Here is an 11,449-nt window from a genome sequence, read left to right as displayed (position 1 = left end):
TATATATATATATAAAATTCATTAAATTATTTAAGCATCAAAGATTCAGCTTATATACCAATTCCTAATTCTTGTTGATTATGTTTTCACGGGTACGATCTAATAAGATTTTTATTGTTATACAATAATCTTATGTTTTATTATTCTACTAACTGTAATGTCTCTGTTATTTTAAAAAAAGAGAAAAGAGCCATTAAAATTGGAAGTTGGAAGATTTTTTTTGTTTCTGTCATGAGTCAACATGCGTATAATAAAGCGTTGTAACATTAGCCATGTTTAGTAGCATTAGCGTTTAGTAAGCGCTTCACGTTGATTAGATTATACTTTTGGTTCTCAAGGAATAGTCCTATCTCATCGAAGAAAACTTCCAATAATTGCAAAATAAACATTTCGTTGAATGCAGCCATTTCTGCTGATGTAATGAAAAGAAAGTGAAGTCTTTTTTTTACTTTCTTAGTTTATTGAACTTATTCTTTGAAATTAAATTCATTTCTCTGCGAATTGCTATCTTCGTATTTTTTATAAACCTGACGAAACATGTGTTTACTTAGATCATTTCATAGATATAAGAAAACATTAGCTGAAAAAAATTGCATATAATAAAAAACATATTTGATATGATTCTTGTAAAAATACATAAAGGCGATTTATTCGCTTTCAGCAAACGTCTTAGAGCTTCTTTTAAAATCATCCAGCTATTCGCTAATGACTACTTAACGCTGTAACTTCAAAATTTTAGACGCTAGCGAATAAAAAACGTTTATGAAGCTTTTATCAACATTCATTGACATATTAAGAAGTTTACTTCAAACGAATTGAAGCAGCGTCGAGAGAATTCACTGACGAATTAATAACGTTAGACGCTGTTGAAAGCGAATAAAGTAGCTCCGTGTAAATCGCCCTATAACTGTAATATTTATATAATCAAGTGAATGTTTATTTAAAAAAATATTTAGAAAATTAAATTTTTCTTTTACCATTTCCTAAACATCCTTCTACTGCCTCTAGAACTAGCAACGCCTCCCTCCCTCCCTCCCTCCCTCCCTCCTAAGATCTCAGGATGACAAAAGACCTTTTTTTTACTTTGACTTGGCTAGTGGTCAAAAATTGATTTTTAAAACCTACAATAGTTAAAATGTATTTTTGTTTAAGATTTTTTTATTTTTATTATTTTGATCGCACTCACTAGATGTTGCTTAATACCCGATAATTTCAGCTTTGATTTTTTCTTTTGTTCCTCCCCCACTAAAAGTACCAATAAAGGCTATGTTTCGATATTTATTGTGCTAGTGCTGAAAATCTGTAGTGTATGTAACGTATACTGTAACGTATATTGTAAATTTTCAATTGACAGTGAATATGAGAACATAGCGTAATAGTCGAGTAATTAGACGAGTCATTTTTTTCATGCATGCGCATTCGAGTGTGACATCAACACTAATATTAGTACTAATGTCTTACCCATTTCCATCAACGTAGATTAACTTTAATCTCGGTTCAACTTACTCGTCTTTTTCTAATTCTAAAAGATTAGAAAAAGACAAAGAATAAGTTGAACCGAGATTAAAGTTAATCTACATTATTAATCTACATTGGTGGAAACGGGCATTAAAATTCTATTAAGGTCTATTTTGATGTTTCTATGAAAATTATATCATTTGAAAAATTAATAAGGATTATAGAGCAATGTAGAAATTTTAAAATGTACAGATCCATATTACCTGCCTTAATCTTTTTACTGCCGTATCTCGCCAAATCTATGGATCTCTTAAAAAAATATATTTTGTTTTTATATATACAATATCAATAATGTTTGTTTTATCTTTTATTATATTATTTAATATATAATAAAATTTATTTCTGAGTTATTTTTATCTAATTCTTGTTTTTTTATTTCTGTTTTACTATTTTATTTCTATTTTATTACTAGGTTGGATTAGCTTAAAAAATATATATTAATAAAAAATAATGCAAAATAAAATTATTGCTAAATTTTAACTAAAAAACAGATACTTAAAATCGATTTTAGCTAAAGCCACGTTAAAAGAAACTAATTAAAAACACATTAATTCGTAATGTGTTTTTAATTAATTTCTTTTAACCCAGCCAGACTTTCTCAGCGCCCATCAAGGAGCGATAATGCTCACTTCGGGAAACTATGCTATAGATAAATTATGATTGTGCGATTCACAGATAAAGCAGCTCAGTGTTTTATTATTATAAATTTCTATTAATAAAACTTAAATAAATCAAGTGAAAAACAGGAAAAATCAATAAAATCAAATTATGCACCTACAGATTACAAAAAGATTTATACTAAATGAAATTTGGTGACGGTGTTATCAAGAGAAACAGAGATATGAGAGAGGGGAGAGGGGGAGATAGGCAGAGGAGTCAAAGAGAGAAATAATAAATTTTTTGAAGAACTCTTTTGAAACAATTTTCGAAGAAAATTAATATTACATTAGTATTAGAAAGTTGAAATTTTAAGAATGGAGGGTCTGTTGGAATTGGTATTAGAAAAAGTGTTTTTTATTGCCTATAAAAAATGAAAAAAAAAAGACATTTGAAATTTTAAGATCTTGAGATGCGATAAATAAGCATTCGCATGCATTCGCACAGAATATACATAAAAACATATATTATTGATGTTCTATTCTTGCTATGAGTCTGTTTAATATTTAAAACAAGAAAAAGCATAGCAAAGAATTTTTTGTTGAAATGACGGAATCATCCAGGACATCTATCATGAAATAAGTCGGATTCCAATCAGAATTATTCAATTATTCCCCAGATTTCTATTGTGTTTTCTAATGAAAACGGAATAATTCCGATCGGAATCCATTCCGACCTGCTTCACAGTAGATGCCCAGATCACATTATCTTGCTGATTGGTCATATTGAGCGATTTCTTATGAATATTGTATGTAAGATGTGTCTTTCAAACATTAAATTATAGTCATCTATGTACTATTTTTATATTTATATATATTAATTTATTTATGGCTGAAGAGAACTAAGTAAAGATTCCGAAATATTCCAAATCGAGATATCGTATTTTATTTATTATATATAGATATTATGAAGTAATAAATTGAATTTTATTATTATCCTCGTTTGTTTTAAATGATTGATCTTATCTAGATTACTTGTATTGTTTAACAAAGGAATTAAAAACGTTTAATGTTTAAAATTTAAAATTAAAATTTAAATTTAAATTTAAAATTTAAAATAAAAAAAATGTTTAAAATTTGGAATATTCCATAATATTGGATTGATTGTTCAAAGAATCGCGTCTATTTTTTAGGAGACGTTATCTCTCATGACATTACAAAATAAGTAAAAATTATCTCTCCTAATATTACAAAATAAATAAAAATTATCTCTCCTAACATTACAAAATAAGTAAAAATTATCACTTAGACGAAATAATACTGAAAATTATTGAAAATTTAAATTGCTGAAATTGTTTGACATTTTTAATTTTCCTTCATTATTGCTGCAATCACCGAAATGAAAGTTCTTCGTTCAAATTTTTAATCGAGTTTCCAGAAGTTTGAGGAAATAAATCAAGAGGATTTTAGGCACTTTGTCCTGACAATTTCGCAAAAGCAACAGTTTAGCGAATTCGATTGGATGCACCAAATTGATGTAAAGAGATGTATATTTAATAAGTGTAAAAAACGGATTATATAAGACGGATTAGACCGCGAAATATCCTAAATATCCTTTATTATTTATTAATTATTATGTATATGAATATTAATTAATCGTTATGAGACACTTTGTATATGTACTTGCATATATACCATTTGTAGTCATTCGTATTGCGCGCCGAATTAGTTTTCCGGACTTATAAACGCAATTAAACTACTGTAGTAATATCACTTTAAATTGACAAGCTATTTTTAATCATTTGATTTTGCTCGATCAGGCATCCTGTTAAAAAGATGTTATTAATATGCTAAAAAACTAAATAAATTTCTTAGATAGATATATTTCTCAAACTTAGATTTCAATTACAATCCCAATAAAGAGATACTGCAGAATATTAATATAAAATTATTTAAAAAATATTTGTACATGAATATAAACATCTCGATATAATTGAAAGATATATTACAATTTACATTTAGAGATATTATTAGATATCAATATTTAAAGCCACATGGCGCTTTCTTATTTGATTTAAAACTTATAGTCGTATTTGAAGGGGGCGTGAAATTATTTTTTAAGTTTCAAAGATTAATATTTTGGCATGTTTCTATTTTGAAAAAAATCGCTAGTGCTTAGATATTAAGTGAAGTAATCGAATTTCTAAATATTTATAATATTGGTATATACTAATAAGTATTAATGTATATCTATTTAAAAAATTACAGAACACAAAATGGATAACAACCAACCTGGGCAAGGACGCTTTTTCTTGTTAGAGATGATGAAGCAGAGAGCACAAATGCAACGATCTCAAACGCACCATTCTCTAGAAACACCTAGTGTTTCATCAGTTGAACAGACATCAAGATCATCTGAAGGATATTCATCTCATGCTTCAAGTTCTAGTGGAGGTCGCGGACGTGCGCGAATACCTGGTTGGTTAAGATCATTGAATAGCAGCAGTAGTGAGGAATCCAAAAACTCTTCATTAGCAATAGGTCATGGTCGAGGCTCTATCCCAAGTTTAATAAGAAAGCTTAGGTGAGTGAAAGTATTTTGTTATCTCTGAATTACATTTATAAATGCACATTTACAGCAAATATATTTTTTACAATTCAGCAAACCAAGTACATCATTTATACCAGAAAGTGTTAGTAAGGATGATTTTGAAGGAGTTTTAGGAAAATTAGCTGACATTTCTGTATATAATAATCCACCTTCGTCAGAAGACTTACAATCTCCGAATGATATTGCACCGATTTGTCGACAAGGCAAAGCTGGAATGAAGTAAGTAATTAACAATACGTTTACTATTTTAATACGACATTTTCGACTTATAAGACAATAACCCCAACTTAAAAATTCAGAAAATTATAAAACTGATAATACACAGGATGTCTGGATGTAATAAGCTATTTATTTTTCCTGTCCTTTATTTTACTCTTTGAGTGAATAAAAAATCAATTTCCAAAAATAGTCTTTTTTGTTTCTGTTTCATTATTCACTAACAAAAAAAAAGTAGAACATTTTATGAATAAAACCCTAATGAGACATTTTAATGTGATTGATTAGAAAATTTATCAGTCGTATAAAGAATTATTATAATTGCAAGTTTCTATACATTTGTGATTCTATGTGCGATAATTATTTGATACGTTATTCATGATGTAAGAAATTTTCAAGTTGGAGATATATTAGATAATATTTTTGACATTTGGATTAGTCAAATTAATAGAGAGAGATTAGTAGAGATGTACGAATGTACGAAAAAGTTTTTTGACATTGAATCGAATTAAATTGAATTAAATTATTAAAATAACATTTAATCAACAACATATTTATTATTAGGTTAAATTTCAATATATAGATGATAAAAAAGTTCTGTGTAAGAGAAATATTGATTATACACTGTAGCGGGAAATAATTTTCTATACATACATACGTATGTGTGTGTGTGTGTTAATATATGTGATTCATATAAATCATGAAATTTCTTACAATTAGATTTTTAATCTGGGTTCTGATCGTATAGATGCGATTCGATTCATATTTGAATAATTCGCTCGTTTCTACAAATTACACAATATAGACAAGTTTAAAAAATATATAGATCACTTTTGATAAAAATGAAACAATATCACTATCATTTATGACGAGAAATAAAGGATGAATATATTATTATTATAATTTAAAATAATAATAATTAATAGCAATAATTAATGAAGATTGTTTTTCTTTATAGAATAGAAGCATACTGTAACTATGTGGATTTGATACTAGAACCTGGAAAAGGTTTATTCCAATATGAAATTAAATTTTCGCCAAATATTGATTCAGTAGGCTTACGTCGTAAGTTACTTAATCAACATTCTGCTGCATTAGGACGAACAAGAATATTTGATGGAACGTTACTTTATTTACCAATAAAACTGTTTCAAGATGTGAGTTTAAGAACTCTGATAGAGAACTTTTATATTAATACAATGTACGTAATATTATATGATGTATAATTGTTAAATTTTCAGATTTCTCACTATAAATCGGAACATCCAATGGATGGTTCAAAAGTAACTCTCACAATTATTTTTAAAAAGAAAGAATCAATGTGTAATATTCAATTTTTCAATGTTTTGATCAATCGTGTTATGCGAGCACTTAGCTTAGTTCGTATTGGTCGACAAAATTTTAATCCAAAAGGCGCATACGCTCTGCCCCAACATCGATTAGAAGTGTGGCCTGGTTATGTAACTGCTGTAAATGAATACGAGGGTGGTTTAAAATTGTGTTTAGATGCGAAACATCGAGTGATGCGAACAGAAACTGTGCGAGATTTAATGTAAGATTTTTTTTCCAATGTTACGAAATTTTCGAATATTATCACGATTGAATAATTTACAGTAAACTAAATTTATTTTATGTAATCACATTTTAGAAGAGAGATTTTCCAAAAATCACATTATAATTACCAAGATGCTGTTATAAATGAAATAGTTGGTACAAGTGTACTAACGAGATATAATAATAAAACATATCGTATAGATGACGTCGCTTTTAATAAAACACCAACAGATACGTTCTTTAAAAACGGTGAACAAATATCGTACATCGATTATTATAAGATAAATTGGAATATCCAGATTGAAGATGTACAACAACCTCTTTTAGTGCATCGTGATACAGCTAGATTACCAAGTGGCGAGGTTTGTGATTTCATGCATATATATATATATATATATATATAAAATACGATATTCTGCATATTACTGTTGATGTGATATTGATGATCATTTAAAATCCCTTATTGCAAAAAATCATTTGAATATAATAGAAAGAGGAAAGAACAATTTATCTGATACCGGAATTAAGCTATGCAGCGGGTCTTACTGATAATATTCGCAATAATCATTACATTATGAAAGACTTAAGCGGAGTTACGAAAATGTCACCTAATCAACGTCGAGATGTGATCAGACGATTTTTAGAAGAGATCCAGAAGACTGATGTGACTCGAGAAATATTATCAGAATGGGGTTTGCATTTAAGCTCTGATTTAGTTAGATTTACTGCAAGACATCTTGAGCCTGAAATGATACATTTTGGAAATAATAAAATTTTTAAGACGACTGAGAGAGCAGATTGGAGCAGTGCTGCAGTAAAAAATCCCGTGTTACGTACTGTAAGTATATTAACTAACAATTATTGGGAGTACAAATTAGTTGAGTCCGTTTTCCTAAAGATTGCTCCAACTGTTGTGAACAGTTCATAGTGACAGCTGATTTTAGTGGTTTCAGAGAGGTTAAACATCTGCCAATAATATTCAGTTTATATCGCTTTGAGTTTCATGCAAAAACCTTGATTTTTACTGTGTTTGAAATGTCGAATTTTGTGTGTGTTAACCAAGCAGCATTTGCGGAAAGTTTTGATTTTCTGCTTTAATTGGAAGAAAAGTGCGGCTGAAGCCCATCGAATGCTTGTTGAAGTTTATGGTGACACTGCTCCACTGATAAATCATATAGGGAATGATTTCGACGTTTCAAGGATGGAGATTTCAGCGTTGAAGACAAGTCTCGCTCTGGACAGCCAAAAAAATTCGAATTAGAGGCATTACTCGAAGAAGATCAGAATTAAACGCAAGAGGAGCTTGCAGAATCATTGGGGGTAACTCAACAAGCCGTTTCTATACGATTGAGAGCCATGGGAATGATTCAAAAACAAGGAAATTGGGTACCTTATGAAACCGAGAGACGCGATTTTTCACTTGCGAACAGCTGATTCAAAGACAATAGAGAAAAGGTTTTTTGCATCGGATTGTGACTGGAGTTGAGAAATGGATATTCTACGACAACCCCAAGAAGAAAAAATACTACGCTAAGATCAATCGAGCTCAACATCAACACCACGGCCGAATATTCATGATTTAAAGAATCATGATTTGTATCTGGTGGGACCAAAAGAGTCTTATTTACTATGAGCTGTTGAAACCTGGCGATTCCATTACGGGCGATCGGTATCTATTTAATTGATTCGTTTGAGCCGTGCATTGCGAGAAAAACGGAATACGAGCAAAGACATGATAAAGTTATTCTTTTTCATGACAACGCTCGGTCTCATGTCGCTAAAGTCGTAAAAAAATATTTGGAAACGCTCAAATGGGATGTTTTACCGCACCCGCCGTATTCTCCGGACATTGCTCCTTCTGATTATTGGTTGTTCCAAAGGATGCAGCAAGTCACCGGTTCACTTCTTTCGCAGAAATCGAAAATTGGCTCCAAAATTGGATCGTCTCCAAAGATGAGTCATTTTTTCGAGATGGAATTTGAAAATTGCCTGAGAGATGGGAAAAAGTAGTAGGCAGCGATAACATATTTATCAATACTTTAATTGATCTATTCATTTTGAAATAAATGCACAAAAAAACGGACCGAACTAATTTGTACTCCCAATATTTAGAAATTAAAAACTACATACGTAATTATACATAGTGAAAATCATCTTGTATAAAAACATTTTATTATTTTACACTTATGTCTCTTGTGTTTTAGCCTAATTTATCCAAATGGAATATTATATATTTTATAAAGGATAGAGATTGTGTAAGAGACTTCTTAGAACAGTTGAAAAAAGTTGCAATTGCGATCAATATGCGAATTGATAGCCCAAAACAGGTTACTTTAAGAGATGATAGAACTGAAACTTATCTACGAGAAATTCAAAATAATCTCACCGATAATCTCGAATTATTAGTTATTGTATTTCCAACCAACCGCACTGATCGCTATTCGGCAATAAAAAAGTAAAATAATTTTTTTTTATAATATGATATTTATCTTCTTGCACATGTGAATATATTGTGTTGCAATATATTATACAAAATAAACATATAAAAATTGAGTATATCTTGGTCCTTGGACATGAAAACATAATTTTTCGAAATTTATTTGTTTATGTAACAATAATTAAAGATAAAGCCTGGAAAAGTATGTTTTATTGTTCTGTTACATTTCAGATTATGCTGTGTACAGAAAGCTATACCATCACAAGTCATTATTTCGAAAACAATTTCTAAGTCTCATAAATTAAAAAGTATTACAGAAAAGATAGCACTTCAAATCAATTGCAAATTAGGAGGAGCACTGTGGACTCTCGCTTTGCCACTAGTATATAGAAAACTTCTATTTTATCATATATAATTTTATTTATGTATTTATCTTATTTTATTCAATTAATTTTATTGTTTTGTAGAAAAACTGTATGATATGTGGTATAGATGTTTATCATGCTGGTGTTGGAGGAGGTTCACGAAAAAGTGTTGCGGGATTTATTGCTAGTTTGGATACTCGATTGACTAAATGGCACAGTAGAATTTATATGCAGGCCTCTAAGCAAGAATTAGTTGATATGCTACAAGTGTGCCTTACTTCAGCTATTAATGCATTTCACAAAGTAATTAATATTCATCTTTTAAATGTAAACTTCTTTTGATTGATTCATCAAAATGATAAATATGTTGTCAGTATAACGGATGTAATCCAGAACGTATAATGATATATCGTGATGGAGTCGGTGATGGAGATTTAGATTACGTAGAAAATTACGAGGTAAAACAATTATTGGCGACGTTTAATCGCATAGCGCCGAATTACAAACCGCAACTTAGTGTAATTATAGTTCAAAAACGCATTAACACGCGGATATTCATCAAAGGAGTGAGTATAGCTAGAATTATGATATAATCGTGAAATATGTTGCGTTAATGATAAGTTTTTAATTGACAATGACATTTTAATTTGCAGAGAGATGGTTTAGACAATCCTGCACCTGGAACTATTGTTGATTCGTGCATAACGAGGCGAAACTATTACGACTTTTTTCTCGTGCCGCAAAATGTGCGACAGGGTACAGTAACACCCACACATTACATCGTCATTCATGATTCATCAAATATGGAAACAGATCTCATGCAACGATTGACATATAAACTTTGTCATTTATACTATAATTGGCCTGGTACGATACGTGTACCAGCTCCTTGTCAATACGCACACAAACTTGTGTACCTGGTGGGACAAAATCTTCTAGCTGAGCCACACCGATCCCTTTCAGATATTTTATTCTATTTGTAACTTTATCATTATCCAATGTTACTTTTGTCTCACTCATCTTTTTATTCTTTTTTGTTCTCTTTAAATGACGTACAAAGTACTATAAAATAACAGTTCACCGTTTAAGAGAATATATTTTGAACGAACTGATTGATTGGATGATTTAATTGTGATCCTGCAGAAATCATTGCCATCAATAATGAAAATATTATACACAAAGACAAGAGAATACTTGGAAAGTGCTTTGTTTATCATATGTATACTTGGTATATTTGGTAGTATTCTCTTGTCTTTGTGTATATAAATCTTTCACTAGAAAATCTCTTACATAGTTAATGTTTTATTATACAGTTGATTCTTGCGTTTGTATTAATCTAGAAAGTAATAATTGTTGTAGGTAAATACTTGTTACTCAGGTAAATATCAATGCAAGTTGTTACTCAAATATAATTTCATCTTGTTAACTATATACATATAAATATACATATAAAACTAAGATTTCTTCTATTATAAAAAGATTTATGCCAAATAACTATGCTTTATATATGGCTTTGGTCAAAAATATTAATTTGTTAATTATTATTTAACATTGTAATTCAAAAATTGATTTTCGCCATTTACTATGACTTATCTTGTTTCAAATACTTGTTTCAAATACTCTTATGTATAATGTCGGTAATTAATAGGAAATAATAGGTAAAAGAATTTCATATTTATGAAAAAAATATAGGTACCCAATATTTTTGATCAAGGTTCTATTTTAAGATACATAGTTTGTATTACTTAATTTACATAAAACTAAGACGAATTAAAAAAATTTCTTTCATAGTTTTTTCAAAATCTTTACAAAGTTATTAACGAATAATGTTAAAATAAAAGTTGTCAAAAATATAGCGCCTGTATCTATTCTCGAGAACGATTGATTTACTTTAATATTATATTTTTCAGTATTATGTTCTTTTTTTATTTTCAGGCAATGAAACATGACGTGACAATAGTAATAAATATAACATTAGTAATAATAAAATTATTTGATAATTTAAGTAAATGTCATTTTAATATAGTTTTGAAAATTTGTTTGTACGTATGTACTAGGATATAAATGCCATGACTTTATGATTTTTCATTCCTTCTCATATCTTCTTATGTCTTCTCTAATGCATGTATCTTTGGATGGCTAGGCATTTATG

The 11,449-nt window shown here is 29.3% G+C and overlaps 1 protein-coding gene across 1 annotated transcript in view; it reads left to right on the top strand.

The window, feature by feature from the left end:
* The window catches only part of LOC108694613 (protein argonaute-3), an 18,925-nt gene extending 8,645 nt beyond the window's left edge, over positions 1 to 10,280 (top strand). The window contains exons 2-12 of the mRNA XM_018204201.1: positions 4,383 to 4,698; positions 4,777 to 4,944; positions 5,900 to 6,098; positions 6,183 to 6,493; positions 6,590 to 6,857; positions 6,986 to 7,333; positions 8,700 to 8,950; positions 9,164 to 9,314; positions 9,400 to 9,600; positions 9,672 to 9,863; positions 9,951 to 10,280. Coding sequence (XP_018059690.1) covers positions 4,391 to 4,698; positions 4,777 to 4,944; positions 5,900 to 6,098; positions 6,183 to 6,493; positions 6,590 to 6,857; positions 6,986 to 7,333; positions 8,700 to 8,950; positions 9,164 to 9,314; positions 9,400 to 9,600; positions 9,672 to 9,863; positions 9,951 to 10,280 — 2,727 coding nt within the window. The 5' untranslated portion in view covers positions 4,383 to 4,390. The remainder of the gene's footprint in view (positions 1 to 4,382; positions 4,699 to 4,776; positions 4,945 to 5,899; positions 6,099 to 6,182; positions 6,494 to 6,589; positions 6,858 to 6,985; positions 7,334 to 8,699; positions 8,951 to 9,163; positions 9,315 to 9,399; positions 9,601 to 9,671; positions 9,864 to 9,950) is intronic.
* Positions 10,281 to 11,449: the final 1,169 nt, after the last annotated feature.

The sequence above is a fragment of the Atta colombica genome, unplaced genomic scaffold (genome assembly GCF_001594045.1).
Source record: "Atta colombica isolate Treedump-2 unplaced genomic scaffold, Acol1.0 scaffold121, whole genome shotgun sequence".
Taxonomy (NCBI): domain Eukaryota; kingdom Metazoa; phylum Arthropoda; class Insecta; order Hymenoptera; family Formicidae; genus Atta; species Atta colombica.
This window is presented reverse-complemented; position numbering and strand designations above follow the sequence as displayed.